The sequence below is a fragment of the Sinohyriopsis cumingii genome, chromosome 13, assembly GCF_028554795.1.
Source record: "Sinohyriopsis cumingii isolate HCF-2022 chromosome 13, ASM2855479v2, whole genome shotgun sequence".
NCBI lineage: Eukaryota > Metazoa > Mollusca > Bivalvia > Unionida > Unionidae > Sinohyriopsis > Sinohyriopsis cumingii.
The window spans coordinates 63,133,035-63,154,548 of record NC_142973.1 but is presented as its reverse complement, the minus strand read 5'-3'; the positions used below and the strand labels follow the sequence as shown (position 1 = coordinate 63,154,548).

Sequence of the window (21,514 nt, the reverse complement as noted above, 5' to 3'; positions counted from 1 at the left end):
ACACTAGATAGGTCAGACTGGACTGATACTCTGACATTAGGTAGTTCAGAGTGGACTGATACTCTGACACTAGATAGGTCAGACTGGACTGATACTCTGACATTAGGTAGTTCAGAGTGAACTGATACTCTGACACTAGATAGGTCAGACTGGACTGATACTCTGACATTAGGTAGTTCAGAGTGGACTGATACTCTGATGCTAGGTAGTTCAGAGTGGACTGATAGTCTGGTATTATGTAGTTCAGAGTGGACTGATACTCCGACACTAGATATATCAAACTGGACTGATACTCTGACATTAGGTGGTTCAGAGTGGACTGATATCCTGGCACTAGGTAGTTCAGAGTGAAATGAGTCTCTGACATAAGATAGTTCAGACTGGGCCAATACTCTGACTAAAGGTAGATCAGAGTGGACTGATACTTTGGCACTAGTTAGTGCAGAGTGAACTAATACTCTGACACTGGGTAGTTATGAGTGGACTGTTACTCTGATAATAAGTAGTTTAGAGTGGACTGATACTCCAACACTAGATAATTCTTAGTACTTTAGAGTTGACTGGCACTCTGACATTAGATACATCAGAGTGGACTAGTACTCTGACACTAGGTAGATCAGACTGGACTGACATTAACACTAGGTAAGTTAGAGTAGACTGATACTTTGACACTAGATAGTTTAGAGTGGATCTCTCACAACAAAAGTATATCTGTGCATGTCATAAAAAATAACTGATTAAATTATCAGACTTCAGACACTCTCCTGAATTTTAAGGGTGTTCTGGAATCTAGCTGGATTTTGAATTTAGTGAAAATATCTGGAAAAAGCCTTGAAAACAACTTTTGGTCATAAAATTTCCTAGAATTTGAGATTAAAAAGCTAAAAAAATTTTTTAGAGAAATTGTTGTTTTTCTCCAAAGTGAATGATTTTGCAACTGTCATCATATTACACCACTCCCTTGATAACTCGCGCACATCAGGGCCCAGAAACATCGACCACACTATAAGTGAGGCGCGAGTTATCGAGGGACCTATAAAATAAGCCCAAAACCAATAAAGTGATTGACGACATAATGGAAAAATAAGGGGGGGGGGGGTAGACAGATTATACTGTTGAATACTCACTTTATAATCGCTATGAGATTAACTGTTAATAAATATCTCTTCATAACGGTGTACTTTATTATTTCTTCATAGGACAACATTAATTTCAGGATAAATTACAGTATATTGAGGCGATCATCGAAAACATTATTCCACGTGGTTTCCGTTCGCTTAACATGTGTACCACTTCACACATTGTGTAATACGTCACTAATTTTTATGTTGAATTGGATACATTCTAGTTTTATTGTTTGATCCAAATTAGACGTTTTTTTGTATACAAAAGATTGACTCTTTTCAAGAAAGTGTCGATCGAACAATAGATAGATAGATTTGAATGGGATAGAAGTAAAATGGAAAAAAAAAAAAAACAAGGGTTAATCAGTACTAACATATTTAATTGGTCTACAAATTTAAAACAATGTAAATTAGAACAAGTTAATATTTGCTGTTTGTGCCACGCTTGACAAATATCAATTAACTTTTTGAAAAAAAAATAAAAAATTTTGTGTGTTACTCCTTGGTTTCTCTGCCGCCGAGCAAAATCCCTCAGATTTCTCAACTGCATGAGCTTTACGTAGTCAACATTTTGGGTCTCCAGCCACCTTATGGCAATATCAAAATATTTGATTGCTTCCTGTGCAGAGGGGTGGGGGTGCAACATCTGCGTCTGCATCACTTTCAACACTTGTGTTACTCCAGTTAGAATCGTCTTCTGCTGAAAATTTGTTAGCTATTGAAATAATTATAGTTTCATCTGACATGTATTCAGCTGTGGGGCAATCATTGTCAGCACAAATCCACTCCTCCTTATCATCAAGAGAAACACCCATCTCAGGACCATGAGTCTGTACGAATTTCTCCCAAACAGCCTCGGCATTAATGACATCAGTTTCACTGAAACATTCGAAGTCACTATCATCGTCATTGTCTCTGTTACTGTTTTGCTTTACGTCAAAGGCAGCCCCAAGACCCTTAATCCAGCACCCAAGGTCTCTTGTAATCGATTTTTTTTTAATGCAACAAACACTTCCCCAAGTTGTTGATCAAAACAAAGCTGGCATGTACATGTAATTAGGTTCTCACAGAAGTACTCACGGGTTTCGATGTGATGGTCGATTGACTCTTTTCATGTTTTCAATGAACAGAATATGTTGTGATTATAATGTTTACACTGAAACGGAATTAAAGGATTAGAACGTGACTTTCACACAGGAAGACGTTTAATTGGTGTTTATTTTATTCTCTGTTGCCACCTGTTAGCATTTACCAGAAGTTTTCATTGATCGCTATTTCACCAGACTGTTTATTTACAGTATACTGACAACTATTTATCATAAAAACTTACATAATATATGAAATCTTTAAACAGAGGTCTCGCTAGGATTTTAAAACTGGGTCTTTCTGCCTCTGAATTCAATCACTAAATATCAGTACATTTTCTCACTCGGCCGCAGTCAAAGCCTTTAAACTAGCCGCCTAGCTGTTGTATCATGTTTTTTTTTTGTTTTTTTATTTTTTTTTAATGTACTCTTATAAAATGGCAACAGTACATCAAAGAGTCTTTCAGCCACTGAATTCTGTCATTGTAAATATCAGCACAGTTAACTGATCAACACATTTTCCCACAAAGCAGGTGGCTGAAACAGGACCGGCAAATCTTTGAATTTTCCCACACGCCTATTACATGCATACGGAGGACTCCCGTCTCAGTGATTTTCTTCATCCCAGATCAAAAATTGGCATCCAAATACACGTAATTAAGCGTTTTAGAGATCTCTGAAATTAATTCTTCTTTGGAACTTGCAAATTTCAAAATATGGATTATATTTTTACAGGTATTAATCACCATTTTCAATGATAAAACAAGCAGTGTATCAAGGTTTAATTTATCAATTCTTATCGTAATTTTTTCATGTTCAGCATATTTTAAAGATATTTTAAATACATTTTCTGTGGAAAAAATCGGGAGCCAAGACGGACACCGCATTATAAGCAGGATCGCGAGTTATCAGGGTGCGAGTTATTGAGGGAGCGGTGTACATTGATAGCCATGGTTGAAGCTGGTAACTAAGTGATTTTTGTAGACGTTTCTTCAACTGCAGTGATGTATCTTTAATCAAAGTATCAAACTTTAAAAATGACTCCTGAAGTTTGTAATTTTCTCCTTAAAACCTCCTGGAAAATAATGATTAACAAAATTTCAGATTCATTACCTGATCACAGTATGTTAGTATGACTTTCTTTTCTACCTCTGAATCCTGGATATATTGAAAAACATCTCTGTTTCTGTGTTATGTAGACAAAGGGAAGCAACTCTTCCTACCTACTAGATGGGTACTGCTATACTCAGTTTAAATCATTTTTTTACTTTAGCTGCCGTGCAGTAAAGATGTCCTCTGGACAATCCAATAAGATTCTATAACCTTTTAAATTTAATCATCCACACTTCTTTTTCACTGGAACAGTAAATCAAAATATTGTTCTATATGATGTGTACAACATTTTTGCGTATTTATTAATATTTTAGCAATTATTGTACCCTTCATTATTGTCACATGTGATATCGATCGCTAAGAGCTTCCTTATGTGATTTAGTTGCATGCCGCTTTTTCACCCCACTGGAAAAAAGTCCTGTTCAGAGATATTTTTCTTATACATATACCATGCCATGGTGTTAATATATGCATGGACAAGTCTTTAATGCCATATCTGAGTGCATCAGGAACATTGTCTCGACTTCCTCTATACTTGACATCAGAAGATGATTTTATTTTGTCTGGCTGAAAAAGCCACTAACGATCATTACTGGGTTTTCTTCCTACACACTCCATCCCTTTCAGTTTTCTGCTTCAATTAGGGTGTTGAATCGAGTGGGTGAGAAAGGAAGAGGCACAAGAGTGGTTCTTTAACTTTCAGTGCAGTCTCCTATCACAGCATGACCACGTTAGGGAACATATAAGAGAAGGGATGATAATAGCCTGAAAATTTTCAATGGTAGTTCAGAACAATGGCTTGGCCAAGTGACCTATAAGCATTCACATGCCCCTGTTTTTGAAGGCAAGCAAAAAGAGTTCAGGATTTCTAATGCAGAGATGGTGATGTTCTACATAACACACCACTTCCCTCATTGTGTGGTGGATAATCAGTGTAGAAATGTCTGACCTTATCCCATCTCAATATTTTGTTCACCTAGATATTTAACTCTTTATCTCTGTGGAATCTTTCTCTCACATGCTTCAAATGTATAACCCATGCAATGGAGAAAACATTAAATAAGACATTGTTTAGATGAGGAAATTTCTTACAGCTCCTTGGCCTACTCGGGGGTTGGACCTGTTACAATGCTAATTAACTAATGGACATGTGATGATCATTCTGCAAGGGGTGGAACAATCATAAGACCTTTGTCTCACAGCAGGGGAACTCTCAATATCGGGTAATATTCAAGTTTGACACATTCCAGTCTGGCTTAATGTCCTGGCTGACTCATTATCAAGTAGAACAACTGCTTCATACAGCAGTGTCTCTCCAGGAACCTTCCATCAGGTCTGCCCTTTATGTCCATCCATGCTTGACATTGCTTTTTCACGTTTCACGTTTCCACCACACCAAAAGCATGGGCTGTACATGCTCTTTTAATCAGCTCTGAGGTGATGTTGGCACGCACCTGTCCTACATCAGTTTTGATTGGGAAAACAGTGAATAAATGAAGGGTTCAGACTGCAGTAACTCTGATTGCCCTCCCTGGAACAGCAATCTGCTCAATTCAGTGACAGATATACCCAGATGAGTCATAGCATCCTCCACTCTGCTCAGACAGTCAAGATCGCTGCTAATCCATCCATGTCTGAACAAACACCTCCTTCACTGCTTGCTCCTTTCAGGGATAACATGATGGAAAAGTACTTTGGAGCCTTAATCCTGGAGAGGATGTCAACAGCTGAAGTTCCCGCACTTTGAAGACATACAAGGGAAAATTGTGTGTTGTCAGTGACTGGTGTCACATCAATGAAGTCACACCACTCTCAGTGTACATTTCCAGTAGCTAACTTCTTTCTTTTTTTGTTTGAAAACATGATGAATTTGGCTGGAACAAGGTTATCTCTGACTTGTGGTCCAGACTATGCTCACCCACATTATTCACAGTGTAACCTCTCTAGGTCCTTGACATGGCCAAACCTGTCAAAGTTCTAGTCCACACACACAGACACACACACACACACCTAAGCTGCTATCATACATGACTTGCAGTTCATGATAACACTAACTTAGCATGCTGAGTGAGTGAGCTACATGCAGTATTTGTTGATCCAAACTACGTGCAGTTCCATTCTGATGGTTCAGTGATTTTAATGACACAACTTGGTTCCATCCTAAGAAGAGCTTGCTGGCACTAGTCAACTGACAATAGCAATTTATTCCTTCTCCTGGATTGATTTTTCAAGAGAAACAAAGATACAACACCCTGTACATAATGTCCCCTCAGATGTTATCTGAGACACACAGACTATATCCACATTAATTGTAAAAGACTGTTCGTACTGCCCTATACTACTTTGTTCAATCTTTGCAATCACTTGGATTCTGGAATGTTAACCAATGCATTACTGGCCAATGCTATACACAATGCAATATTGGCCTAAGCTATAACCAATTCAATACTGGCCTATGCTACTTCACTCAGTCTTTGGAATCGCTTGGACTCTGGAATGTTTACCAATGCAATATACAATAGATACTTAGATAAATAAAAGAGAAATTTGCTGAAAAAGTTTTGTACAGGGGATTCAGCTGTTGGAATTTTCATGCATCCAGAATTTAAAATATTCATATTTTTAAGCAGATTTCAGTGTTCCGCAGAACCTGCATTTTTTATATTATTTCAGGAATACTTCTCTTTCATAATTGGGATCAAACTTGAAGCCTCAGATAAAATGAAATGGGCATAGTGGACAAACTTCACAGGTTACAGATGAAAACAAGCAAGATAATGGCATAAATGGATAACAGTCTACCTGTCTTCAAGTTACCTAGACCAACATACGTGATGAAGATAAGGATGAAGAAATGTTGACAATGAAAAGAGGAAATGATCAACAGCCACCTAAGAAGAAATAAATGAATGTAGATATTGCCTCTCAACACCTTGTGTGACTACATATATACATTATTGACTTGGTTTCTGATTGCAGCACCTTGTGCTTGAAACTTGAATAGAAGAATAGTAAGATATAAACAATATCATGTCAGCAGACAGCCCATGGGGCCTGGACAGAGCTAAGGTGTTTGGTACAATATTCAAGCTTTGCAAACAAAAGAAAACAACAAAAGACGTATGGCACAAGAGGGAAGTGATGCCAAAGTAAAGTCACAAGATTGTGTCTCAGTCCACCAGGACAACCCTTGATGGGTCATAAATGGGAGTGAATATATACAGATTGTATGTTGGCTGCTCACATGTGATTGTGAAACAGATAACTCACTGTTTGTTTGACCAACTAGCATAATTAAGCTTAGGAACAGCTGTTTACACTTTAGACAATATCTGGATTAACCATTTGCTCAGCTTGCCATGACCAAGAGAGTTGACTTGTGTAAGAAATATGTAATCAATAGGAAATGAAAAGAAGCTTGATGTGGCTGTTGTTATTGACTTGCAAATTAAAAGTAAGCCAGCCTTTACAGGCAAACAAGTTTTGTAAATATTGAATGGCCATCAGGCTGACCCTAATGAAGTTGGATGAAATTATATCACTCTTATAGATTTAAATTTTTCATCAGATATAACAAAATTAAGATTTTGAACAATACATGTCATGTTGTCACACAAGGTGACTTATCTGTACTGCTGCTATTTGACTGTTTCCCACCATCCAGCTAGTAAATTGATTCAACCCTCTCTTGTCTTGCATTTGGAAACCCTCTCCTTCAAGTGATAAAAACCATTTGACTTTCAAATTTGACATATTGACACCTTTGAGTTACACTGGTAGTATGACTGGAGTGCAGTGTTTAAAGGTGAGAGGAAATATTTACAAACTGATTCACATTCTATTCCTTTAGGGCTGTTCCATTAAAACATACATGGGACCCAGGGAAGACACTTTTTAATTAGGGTACTCATATATGCAGTTTAGAATTTTCTTATCATCTTAATATGAACTCTGTGAAATCAAAGTACCCTGGCATATATTTTTTTTAAAAACTGCCTTCCCTGGGTACCATATGTTTAAATTGAACAGCCCTTATCTAAACAAAATGCTTTATTCATCAAACAAAAGTTTTATTTGCATTCATAGAGCAGTCAATGTCGATATGCTTCAGTGATTGATGAATGCAAGACAGAGCCTTTATTTGGCCAGGACACACCTGGCTGCTGAATGGAAAGCAGGTTACCATTATATACATTATGTTTGTATATGAAATTCACCAGAGAGAAATTAGAATTATTGTTGTACCCATCATTGCCACCATCGTACTATCTGCATTTATATCTGGAAAATTAGTGACTCTAATTTTATGTTCTTATTTATTAGATTTGCATGATATTATGTACATGTTCATGAAAGGGTGGTATGATGTAGTCTCCAAGTTTTCTGGTTAAAAAAATGAATACAGTAAGAAAAAATACTCAGTCTTAGGTGGAATGTGTTGAAACTTTATACTTTACAAAAATATTTACAACATAGTACTCAGATATCAAATTTAGTACATGTCGTACATAAGGCACAAGTTATGAACTCTACTTTCATTTACATATTCAAATATAATTTGTGACCTATATTTCTTAACATTTTTCAGATTGGTCAATGGAGAAATAAAAGATGAATTATTTCCTGGTTTAGAATTTGTTGTCGAATTCCTATCAAAGTAAGTGATTGCCTTTTTGTTGATCCTTTGCATTTTTACTCTGTGTTCATTAAATACCATACTGAATTGATTACAGTACTGTCAGACTCCTATAAAGTTTTATTACATTCTCATTCCCGTACATACAATGGCAATACATATATTTGTATCTTGCACATCAGCTGTATGATGTATTATCCTTTATTTCATTCCCATTCCCATACATACAATGGCAATACAGATATTTGTATCTTGCACATCAGCTGTATGATGTATTATCCTTTATTACATTCCCATTCCCATACATACAATGGCAGTACATATATTTGTATCTTACACATCAGCTGTATGATGTATTATCCTTTACTACATTCCCATTCCCATGCATACAATGGCAGTACATATATTTGTATCTTGCACATCAGCTGTATGATGTATTATCCTTTTTTACTTTCCCATTCCCATACATACAATGGCAGTACATATATTTGTATCTTGCACATCAGCTGTATGATGTTTTATCCTTTATTACATTCCCATTTAATCTTACAGCTATATACTGTATTTTCTGACCTATGCAACACAGAAATCTACCTGTGTTTTTTTAGCCCTACATTTCCAATCTCTGTCTGGTTATCTCAGACCTGTCATGTCAGTCCTGGTGTCCACGCCATAGGAACTACTTTTAAAAAGAAACCCTAGATGTCTTCTGCTGTGCCTGACAGAGTTGTTATAAAATCAAACAACAACAACAACAACAAACACAGATATAAAATGAGAAGAAATTCACTCATAAAACAACTTAAGGTCTCTCCAATTTTGATAACACCATACAAAACAAACACACACACACAACATACACACACACACACACACGAGATAGAGCTCCAGAGGCAACCACAAAGCTGTCAAAAAAGAGAAATGTATTATGTTGAACTGGTTTCTTCCTTGTCAAACACCCACAATCTGCCCTGGTTGAATCAAATAATGCAGTTGCAAATGAAAACTGCACTTATTCTGTTTTGCTCATCAGTCCACATGCTGTTCCAAAAACAAATTTCCATGTAGCATATCATTGCACTAGTGATAGCAACACTTGCCATATATCCAGGACAGAAAATATAAATTTCCAAGAAAGTTATGAATTAGCTGATGTCACTACACTGCCTTAGAACTGTACCCAATAGACATATTGTACTGCACTGTATTGTACCATCGCCTACCATGAAATGTTTTCCTAATTAAAACTGATGAGAAAGGTAAAATTTAATTGTATAAAAGATATTAATTATTTATTGTCAGTTTCATATGACATCCATCAATAAAATGTGATAATACAGTAATAATATCAAGCGATTTTATGTTTCTATTTTCTTATGTGTAGAACTTGTGTACTTAGGGTTGATAGGTCACCCTATTGTCCTCATTAACATATTCATATTAATGCGCAGTATAAATAGATGCACATGGCTCAAGACACTCATTGCGCCATACTTCCAACACATAACAATTATAACTTTTTTCATGATTTTTTTTTCCTTTCCTAAGAGCGCCACATTTAGCTAGATTAATATTAAGATTTTCATGTGTGTGTGTAATTTGGATTTTTAACGTAGCTTTAACAATTTGTCAGTCATATCGTTATGATGTCTGCATTGTTGCAGTTTATAGTTGTTTATAGTGATGTCTTGCACTGGGGCGTGATGTCCCATCCAGTCACATTATCCTGACACCAGGCTCATCAGTACTAATACTAACCTCTTAATGCTGAGTGCCTATGGAGGCATCTGTTAGTACCATTTTTAGAAGTCTTTGGTATGACTCGGCTAGGGTTCGAACCCCGTGACCTCCCACATCCAAGGTGGATGCTCTAACCACTAGGCCACCAGAGCAGTCAAGATTTTCATAAAAGAGTACAAAACCTGATGACCTTTAAGTGAGAAGCGATAATAGTACTTGATGAATACTGTGTTTGAATCTGTAACTAAATTGCAAGGGTGCAGGATTATTTTTAATTAGTTTTAAAAAATTGGGTGAGAAAAATCTACATTGTTGCTTGTACCATGACATGGAAATCCCAGTCACAGGGTCACATTGTCCCCCCATGAGGCTATGCCTCATGGGGAGACAAATAATATAGCCCCCCTTGACTGGGATTTTCTTGTCTCAGTCCAAACCCCAACATAGATTCTATTGATCTTTTATTACATACCAATTTAATCCTAAATGGATGACCTGGCACTGACATGCCTGTTCAGTCCACATTTCCATGTCATCTGGCTAGATTGGAACTATTTAATGGCTGTTTTCAGCGATATCCATTCATTGATATTCTTAGATGCACTGAATTGAACTTTTATCAGTCTAAAAGTTTTAGATTTCATTCATACTAAAATATCTGAAAATATTTGGAAAGCAGAAAAGAGGAGAAAGTAAATAAAAAGCCACATTTATGTTTTGTACTGAGTTAGGAGGAAATAACCTATTTGATATGGTGTATAAATAAATATACCTTTGCCTTCTAGCACTTTGCCTTCTATACCTTGTCCTATCCCTATGTCACATCAAACTTGTTTTTGTTGTTGTTGCTGTCTCTGAACAAAACACATATGAAGTGTTTTGTATGTGTACAAAATATATGTACCGGACTGTAGCACAGACCCATTTCTTTCTTTGTATAATGAACTGACTGTTTTGTGTATGTGTATAAAATATATGTAACTGACTTGCCATGTTTCCCAGTAGGCATATTGTACTGCACTGTTATCATACCATTACCTACCATATAACATTTTCTAGATTAGAACTGATGAAAGTTAAAACTTAACCATATAATAGATATTAATTATTTATTGTCAGTTTCATATGACATCCATTGATTAAATGTGATAATACAGTAATAATATCAAATGATTTTATGTTTCTATTTTCTCATTTTTAGAACTTGTGTACTTAGTTTCAACAGGTCACCCCATTGCCCTCATTAACAGACCCAGATATTAGGTTGTATAATGTACTGGCAGATTGTTCATTGTATAATGTACTGGCAGATTGTTCATTGTACATTGTACTGGCAGATTGTTCATTGTATAATGTACTGACGAATTGTTCATTGTATAATGTTATTGGTATATCTTTCATTATATAATGCACTGGCAGATCTTTCATTATACACCTCTTCCTTGGCAAGTCACGCACAACGGGGTCCACAAACATGGACCGCCCTATAAGTGAGGTGCAAGTTACCGAGGGACCTCAATAAAATTGCTTTGTCATCGAGAAAACTGTTGGGGGCCGGTAGCATTAGGGAATTGGGCTGTTTATTGACTGAATCCTCATTTTACACTCACGTCGATAATTTTTAATAATGTGCTTTTTCTAATGAAGTTGTTCATTATTCTGTTTGAATAACATTTATTTTCAAAAGGTCCGACATATGAAAGATAGTTCCAACTGGTTTCAACAACTATCACATGCACGCGAAAAAATCTGTGTATTACATTATTGCTTTTTGTTTTCTTGTTGAGTCTGGTTCCTGTAGTGGTGTTTAATATTATCCTGCCAAATTGGGAGTCCACAAGGCAGGGAACTAGACTAACTGTTGATACACCAACAAACAAGATTCCTGTTTTTTAAAAACATGCGACATTTATTTTTGTGAGACAATCATCTACGTTGAAACTCAATTTTTGTATTGCTCAATTAGTACAATATTGATGTCGTGAATTAATTAGAGTTAATAATGAAACTTCTTATCATCCTTGAGGATATCCTTAAAAGTGCCAGTTCAAGAATTCTCTGAAACTCACTTGCTCACAATGGTTTGTATCTGTGATTTGTGATTTTTATTTTTAGCATAGCTTTAACAATTTTTCAGTCATATCACTACGATGTCTGCAGTGTGGCAGTTTATAGTGATGTCTATCACTGGGGCATCATGCCACAGACATGTAGCATGATATGACACCCAGTCACATTATCCTGACACCAGGCCGACCAGTCCTAACACTAACCTCTTAATGCTGAACGCCAAGTGAGGCAGCTGTTAGTACCATTTTTTAAGTCTCTGGTATGACTCAGCTGGGGATCGAACCCACAACCTCCCGCATCCAAGGCGGACGCTCTAACCACTAGGCCACTGGAGCGGTTCAGGTTTGTATCTGTGAAATCAAGCTCTTTATTTTACGAAGTATTCGTTTCGCTTTGCTGCCTTGTTATCTTTGATCACAGTTATGAAAGAGTTGGTTAATTTAAGGTAGTTTATGTTACATACACAATAACATTTACAAGTGTTCGATTGATCAAATGAAGTGAGTTCACCTGACATACGACTGGGGCTGCTAGATTTTAAGTTTGTAGGATTTTCGTGCCTTTTAACTTTTCTTTTATTCCACCTCCTTTATTTGATTCAAAAGACATAATGAACATGATAATACAAAGGAGGCCAGCTTTTAATTCAGTGCAACAATACAACAAATACTTCCGCAAGTCAGTTATCAAAACACAGCATTTAATTAGGTTCTCAGAGAAACACTCACAGACATAGCTGTTATGGTAGATTGACGCATTTACGTTTAATTACAAGAGGACACATTGCATTTATGACGATTACACTTAAAAGAACTAAAAGTTAGAACTAGAACACAAAGATCAGTTGACAAAAAAAATGATTTAATTTGTATTTATTTATTAAAGTACTGCCTCCACTCGGAATTTCTTTACATACCGTTAATTGTGGTGTACTAGGAATATCGTTTGGAAAGAAAATGTAAAAACATTGTATGACCTATTTTTAAATTTGATATTTCATGGCGTTCATTAAAATTCCCAGGTCCTATCTACTGTTTTCGACAGTAAAACAAGCGATACATCAAAATTTCCGTTACCAATTTTGATTGCGATTTTTCTTCAAGTTCAACAAATAGGGATCAATTTTTTGGGTATTTTCTGGTTTAAAAAACAGGATCCACGCCAGACCCTGCGTTATAAGCGGGTTCACGAGTTATCAAGGCACGAGTTATCGAGGGAGTGGTGTATAATGTATTGGCACAGCTTTCATTATATAATGTACTGACATCTTTAATTATATAATGTACTGACATCTTTCATTTTATAATATGCAGGCAGACCTTTCGTTGTATAATGTATTGGCAGATCTTTCATTATATAATATACTGGCAGATCTTTCGTTGTATACAATTTCATAATACCGGCATCATTATATTTCATAATATCTCCCGATTTTTGCAGAGAACTTCTAATTATGTTGTGTCTGTCAATTTTCATTTCTTCTTTAAAAGAAAATCCTCCATAAATAGATATATCTTATGCAATCCACAGAAACCATATTCTGTTTTATCACCCATGAATATTGCTGTGACAAAATAATTATCACACTACTAAGAATTTTTTCCTTTACTAAATAGAATGTTAAGTTTAAAACATTACTCATGTTTATGATTTTTTTTTAACCCTACAACAATACTAAAATTAGATAATAAACCACAACAGAAAACAAACCACAACAATAAAATTGTCAACAATTAGTTTCATTCCCAAGAATGATCAAAATCATCACTGTGAATGCTGCAGCATCTCCATTCCCACCACAAAAAAAAACCATGAGTGAACACTTGACATTACTGCACCATGTAAACAAACATTAATTATTATCGTCATTAAATTAAAAGAAGGAATGAAGAAACATATAACACAGCTTATGTGCCCTCAAGAAACTAATTCAGAATAAATATATTACTTAGCAAACAATGTTAAATGCCTTCGAGTTGAGAATAAGGAAATAAGGTTGGGTATAAAACATGGGAAAAATAGTTGCCACATGTACAGTACCATGTGGCTGCATATTTAGGCATGGCTAGTTACAGCCAAATAGCTTATATGGCAAGCAATTTCTGGTACTTACGTAACACACACAGTAGAAAATGGCTTCTTTGAATGATGTTGGATGGCCAGTCCTTTTCGGAAGACAATTGCAATGATAAGGATTAACTGTTATTTAGTTACACTGGCTTTTCTGTTTGTTTCCTTAAGACTAACCTTTATCTACTGTGCTGGTCACAGTTTATCTGAATATGAAAAGAGGTCACATTCTGGGTAAAATAAGGTGCATCACAGGGAGAAACAGTGCGTCCTTTGAGAATTTCACATGTATTAGACCCGGAAGATTGGTCAGTATTTAGTGAAAGCAAGGTTTTTAAAAAATGCCATGAAAAATCATGCAAATTTAGGTCCCAGTCTCCTTATTTTTTTATTCAGTCTCCCTACATGGCCTTTCAAAAGTTGACAGGTATGTTTATTAAGCAGGTATTGTCTGGATGTTTGATCTTTTCAGCATAGAACTGTGTATACTGGAATTACGTATGCAATAAACACCTTTGTGATTGTGTGTCCCACTCTGAGGATTAAACTTATGTGTATGAAACCTGTATTCAGTATATACTTGCTTATAAGTTGAGTCAAACTGCACCAAAAAAAATAATAGTATATATATTTGTCTGACTTGTGCAATTAAGAAAAATGTGAAAGCATTGAGATGCATAAACATCTTTGCTAACCAATTGTCATCAATCCCCTCTGTTCCACATCCATCCATGGAACATTTAGCTAGCTGAAATGGTTTCATCTTCTGTGCCATCTGATTGAATACAACTGGAGACAAGAAAAACTGATCCTGTCAGGTCCATTGTTACATTTAAATTAGGAGATTGTTAGGAATAATAACAGTCTTCATACACCATGACACATATCACATACAAGTTTCTGTAATTTAAACATTTTTTTATCTCATTGCCTGTGGACATTTATGAAATTGCTTTATTGAATGCCTAACCAGTTATGTAATGAGTTCAGTGTTTCAATGATTTTGTTTGCTATGGGCAAGGAGTGTTTTATCTTCAAGAGGGCACTTGGTTTAAAGTACCATTGCAGCCAACTAATTATGCCAAGGGTTGATGTGGATTGACAACTTTGACAAGCAGACATGATCCATGAAATACATAACTGGTTTGAAGGAGATGAATGAACAGTAAAGAAGAGTTAAAAGTGTAATACAAGTCCAGCTCTAGTTTGTTTATTTTAAAGGATTTATCTTCTACAATCCTCTTTTCATTTTATTTTCAGTATCAATGACCCAGAATTGGTCTGGAAGTATGTAGATTGGGCCCTAGAAAAAGACCAGGAATTAAGTGTAAAGGTTTGTGTGTAATTTTAATCAGGGACATGCAGCTAGGTGCATTGTTTTATAAAAAATGTTACTTAGGGACCAGAAATTAAGCATAGAGGTTTACATGTAATTTCATTGAGGAAGAAGCAATTAAGTATAAAGCTTCATATACAATTTACTCATGAACAAGCAATTAAGTGCAGAGATTTGTATGTAATTTCACTCAGGGACAAGTAAATTAAGTATAAAGCTTCATATGTAATTTCACTCTATGGATAAGCAATTAAGCATAGAGATTTGTATGTAATTTCACTCAGGGACAAGCAATTAAGTGTAGAGATTTGTATGTAAGTTTACTCCGGGACAAGCATTTAAGTGAAGAGATTTGTATGTAATTTAACTCAGGGACAGGCAATTAAGTGTAGAGATTTGTATGTAATTTACTCATGAACAATCATTTAAATGTAGGGATTTGTATGTAATTTCACTCAGGGACAAGCAATTAAGTGTAGAGATTTGTATGTAATTTCACTCCGGGACAAGCAATTAAGTGTAGAGATTTGTATGTAATTTCACTCAGGGACAGGCAATTAAGTGTAGAGATATGTATGTAATTTCACTCAGGGACAGGCAATTAAGTGTAGAGATTTGTATGTAATTTACTCATGAACAATCATTTAAATGTAGAGATTTGTATGTAATTTCATTTGGGGACAAGCAATTAAGTGTAGAGATTTTTGTGTAATTTTAATCATGGATGAGCAGTTAAGTGTAATGATCTGTAGATAATTTTACTTTAGGAACAGAAATTAAGTATAAAGGTTTGTATGCAATTTTACTCAATGACAAGCAATTAGGTGTAATGATTTTTATATAATTTTAAGTCCAGAAATTAGGCATACAGGTTTTAGTTATGTTTACACAGAGACCAGAGTAGAGATCTTACAAGTAATAGAACTCATGGATAAAGCATAAAATGTGAAGGTTAGATTCACAGGGATGTGTGTTTACATAATTAAGTATTTAATGATATACATGTGATAGGTAAAAGAACAAGGTTTCAAATGTGCAGATTTATTAGAATCATCAATTTTTGTGTTTCTGACATCATGGCCAGTGAAATATATGTAAATCTATCACTTTCAAATCCTAAAACAAGGTATTAAGTAAAAATAAATAGCTTTGCCTCATACTTAACTCAGTTTGAACAGAGCCCATCAAGACTTTTCAGTGACCTTAATATCAGGTGTTTTAAATGAAGATGCAAACAGTGGCTTTTTCCTACTTGTGCAGTGTTTAATATTTTTCTGTTTTTAAGTGTGAGTATTTGAAGCCTGGATTTTCTTTTCTTTTTGCTCTCTCCTTAGGTTATAATTAAATTCTCAAGGTTATAATTAAATTCTCAAGGTTTGAAAACTATTATTATTCATTGTTTTTATTTCATGTTGCATGATACCAATGCTTAACAAAAGACCATGTCAAGTAGATTTCATGTTGCATGATACCAGTGCTTAACAAAAGACCATGTCAAGCAGATTTAATGGTGTCTGGTGTTCATTCAGTGTCAGTAGTTTGATGTTCACTCAGTGTCAGTAATTTGATGTTTACTCAGTCTCCATATTTGTGATGTTCACTCATTGTTAGTAGTTTGATGTTCACACAGTGTCAGTAGTTTGATGTTCACCCAGTGTCAGTAGTTTGATGTTCACATACTGTCTGTATTTTTTTTTATGTTTGCACAGTGTCAGTAGTTTTTATGTTCGCTCAGCGTCATTAGTTTGATATTCACCCAGTGTCAGTAGTTTGATGTTCACCCAGTGTCAGTAGTTTGATGTTCACTCTGTGTCAGTTGTTTTGATGTTCTTAGTGTTAGTTTGATGTTCACGTAGTGTCAGTAGTTTGATGTTCACGTAGTGTCAGTAGTTTGATGTTCACCCAGTGTCAGTAGTTTGATGTTCACTCTGTGTCAGTTGTTTTGATGTTCTTAGTGTTAGTTTGATGTTCACGTAGTGTCAGTAGTTTGATGTTCACGTAGTGTCAGTAGTTTTGATATTCATATAGTGTCAGTAGTTTGATATTCATATAGTGTCAGTAGTTTTGATATTCATATAGTGTCAGTAGTTTTGATATTCATATAGTGTCAGTAGTTTGATATTCATATAGTGTCAGTAGTTTGATGTTCACGTAGTGTCAGTAGTTTTGATATTCATATAGTGTCAGTAGTTTGATGTTCATATAGTGTCAGTAGTTTGATGTTCACGTAGTGTCAGTAGTTTGATGTTCATATAGTGTCAGTAGTTTGATGTTCACGTAGTGTCAGTAGTTTTGATATTCATATAGTGTCAGTAGTTTGATGTTCATATAGTGTCAGTAGTTTGATGTTCATATAGTGTCAGTAGTTTGATGTTCATATAGTGTCAGTAGTTTGATGTTCACGTAGTGTCAGTAGTTTTGATATTCATATAGTGTCAGTAGTTTGATGTTCATATAGTGTCAGTAGTTTGATGTTCATATAGTGTCAGTAGTTTGATGTTCATATAGTGTCAGTAGTTTGATGTTCATATAGTGTCAGTAGTTTGATGTTCATATAGTGTCAGTAGTTTGATGATAATACAGTACATTGCAATGGCTTTATCTTATTTTTTCAGATAGAATGTCCTCAAATTGGTTATTTAGATTTTCAAGTGATTTTCCATGCAATGGATGGGGCATAATGATAAAAATGAAGGTCATGGGATAATTGTCTTGATTTTTTTTCCAGATATTTACAGAGCGCCCTTCTAATGAACCTCCCACAGAACGTTTTCGCCCAGAGACTGTGATAGATTACCTTCATCGGTTCCCAAAAGCTGTCATCGCTTACTTAGAGTACCTTATTTTCCAAAAGAAACTTGAGGTATGCAGTCCATTCTTTTTATGCCTCACTAGAAATGTGAAAGAGCATATAGTGTTAACCTTGTCCATCCGTCTAACCATCCATCGGCCTATCTCACTTTGGTTTGGTTTTGTATTTTATTTTTCTTGCAATTTTGACAGTGGGATCATACAACTTTGTAAATCTTGGTGCATGTTTTCTTTTCCTTTCTTGGATCTTGATGATCGATTTCAGCTTACTTTCATGCCATATGATGATGGGCCAGCTGGTCATACCTTTTGTCCAGAGACCAAGACCTTTTCCTTTGGTTAGCCTTGCAACGTACCAGCCAATAGTGCTGTGATATGGTAGAACCGTACAGAGATCAGACTGACTGATCTGTCCATTTCACTGCAACTTTTGCACAGGCAGTTCCAGAGGTGACCATCCAGTCTACTACCCAACTGGCTGACCATTATGCTGTCCAGCCATTAAAACTTTCCTTTCTAGCTCCACCAATGAGTAATTTGTTCACACCTTATCCAGGGATGATGGCATTGCCTTGTCCATGCCTTTGGGGGATATTCTACATGGACATTGGCCATAGGCTCTGAGGAGGAAAACCCACATAGTGAGATTGATGATACCCTTGATGACTTAGTGTACTCAGATCCTACTATGGAATGGACTGACTTTAGTTTTAAACCTGGTGTTGGGAAATATATGCTGTCAACTTCCAAACTGCTACCATCACCAACTGTGAGCCAGGCCTATATGATTGAGGCATCTGTATATTTGGAAGATAAGACAAACATATCTCCTTCCACCACAAACGTACCTCCTTCCACCACAAACATACCTCCTTCCATCACAAACATGCCTCCTTCCACCACAAACGTATGTCCTTCCACCACAAACATACCTCCTTCCAGCACAAACATATGTCCTTCCACCACAAACGTACCTCATTCCACCACAAACATATGTCCTTCCACAACAAACATACCTCCTTCCACCACAAATGTATGCCCTTCCACCACACATGTACCTCTTTCCACTACAGATGTACTTCCTTCCTCCTACAGCTGCAGTCAGTTTAGATAAAGCAAGTTTCAGACTGTCAGATAAAGTCGACTATCAGCGACATATTTGTCATGATGACATAGAACACACATCAGGACAAATACACCACTGAGCTTTCAACATCAGATAACACTGTGACAGTGAATTTGTTTGCCATGCTGATCTGCATCTTGGACAAGATGCCACATTGAAGCTTATTTGTAACATTGTGGCAACATTGTCAGTGTTGGACTTATCATAGCAAGCCATTTTTCTGCTTACAAAAAAATTAGGCAGAGGTCATATCATGGAGTCTAGAGCTTGTATTGCCAAGGTCATTAACAGGACTGCTGACTGTTCTATTGCTAATGCCCTCATGATCATTGCTAACTTAGATTTGGTAAGATAATATGCCTGTCTTTGCTTGTAATCACTTGAACTGCATCATTTTTTGGTACTCCATGTGACGCCCTTTGGATCACTGTTACTGTTTGGCAGTATGATAGAGGAAGCAAGGAGGCAATCAGCATAGGATTTTCCGCTTCTACTTGTCATGCCTACTGTGCAAGGATTCAGGCTGAATCATGCTCAACCTCAACAGAGAGATGATTTTGATGGCAAATTCTGCCCAGCAACAAGGTTTATCTTTCCCAAGCCTCCAAACAACTGACCTTGACCCAGATTGCCCACATGGTGCTATACTACTTCATTTCCATCAGTGTTAGATGAAAATATTTTCACAAAATAAATGGCAGATCAGAGATGTTTGTGAAGGGATTCACATTTCATTTATACATCTCCTGCCCATTTCATCTTCCCTTTCTTTCTTCCATCAGATTTTGGACAAGCCAAAATTATACAGAAGGAAATTTTGTGTTTACTTGACTAAGAGATGGTGGAGATTGCTTGGAAACTGGACTCTGGGGTTTTATTCCAGGCTGTTTCTGGAGCCAAAATCCAGTGGAAAACTTGGGCTGATCATTGACCTCAGCAGTTTCAGCAGATATACTGCTGTGCCAAAGTTCAAGATGAAACCAGTACAATCAGTCAAGTTTTCCATCAAACAGGAAGAATTTGTGATCAATCTAGACTTGACAAATACATATTTCTGTGTCCAGTTTTGTGCACTCCCATTCGATCTCAGCATCAGTCCATGAGCATTCAAAATAATTATCAGCTGCGTAGTCACCCTGTTCTGTTGACTTTGTCAGCAGCAGATGTGGCATATCTGGATGACATCCTCCAAAAGCACATGGTAAGTTCTATTCTGGTGAAGGGCAGGAATGATCTCTTTATCTAGGCTTTTCAGTGAACTGGAAAAGCCGGATCTCAACTCATCACATCATGTTGCCCACTTGGGCACATGGAGTTTCTCACTGGTCTCAACCTTGTCCATTTCACTCTTGTATGTGTGGTATTGATTATTGAATTTGTCAGACATTTGGATGGTGGTGGCATACCTCCAACAGGGAAAATCCAAATCACATGATTTATGCCTTATAGTTTAGAAGTTATGTGCCAGTGCTTCCAGCTAAATCTAACCATACAGATCTGGCACATTCCTGGCAGGCTGAATGTTCTGGCAGACTCACTGTCAAGAAGTGACCAGATCATTCATAACATGTGGTGTATTAAGAAATTAGTTTTTAATTGGATTTGTGCACTTGCTGTGTTATCAGTTGATGGACCTTTTGCAACAAGGTGAAATCACAGACTGCCCACCATTGGATCTTCTGACAATCAGGTGGAAGGGTTGTGGGTTTTTGCCTACCCTCCCACTGCACCAACCCCATGATCTTAGTACCAAAAATAATACAGAAGTTGAAAGGTCAGAACTAGAAACCGATTCAGGTAACACCTCTCAAATGGGAAAAGTCATGGATCAATGATCTACTTGATCTAGCAGTAGGCATACCCAGATAAAGCCCAGTGAAAAACTGAATCTGCTCAAATAGCGTGTGTCACAGGTTTCCATCCCAGTCCAGACAGTCTCCTTCTTTACTCCTGGCTTTTGTTTGGAGAGCTCTGCAAAGAAAGGAATTGAAACCTTTGTGAAGCAGTCTCAATGCTTCTATGATGATGTCACATGCACTCTTTGGTAAATGCAGGGCTGAAGCCACACCTATCTAGTATCAGTATTTAAAAATAAATAAAATAGTTACCTACCCATAAATGATCACCAGATGGCATGACTTTCCCCATTTGAGAGGTGTTACCTGAATCAGTTTCTGCTAAACCCAGGTAAGAAAAACTCTTACCCATTACCTCCCTTGAATATTTTTGGTGGGTCCAGTCTAACAGCTGAAGGAAAACCAATCAGCATACAGTGATAAATCAGAAATAACAGTGGTGACATCTTGTATGTTGGATTTGTATCAGTGAAAAGATCACATTGGTAATACATCAGAAATTTTCCCCTGATTATTTTTCATTTCAGTATTAAATTTTCTATAAAGG

General features: G+C 36.3%; 1 protein-coding gene across 1 annotated transcript in view; it reads left to right on the top strand.

Moving 5' to 3' along the window:
* LOC149785708 (transforming growth factor-beta receptor-associated protein 1-like) overlaps positions 1-21,514 on the top strand; it is a 107,608-nt gene that overhangs the window by 49,586 nt on the left and 36,508 nt on the right. Inside the window, exons 13-15 of the mRNA XM_089979575.1 lie at positions 7,911-7,979; positions 15,099-15,171; positions 17,903-18,037. Of these exons, the coding sequence (XP_089835701.1) occupies positions 7,911-7,979; positions 15,099-15,171; positions 17,903-18,037 (277 nt within the window). The remainder of the gene's footprint in view (positions 1-7,910; positions 7,980-15,098; positions 15,172-17,902; positions 18,038-21,514) is intronic.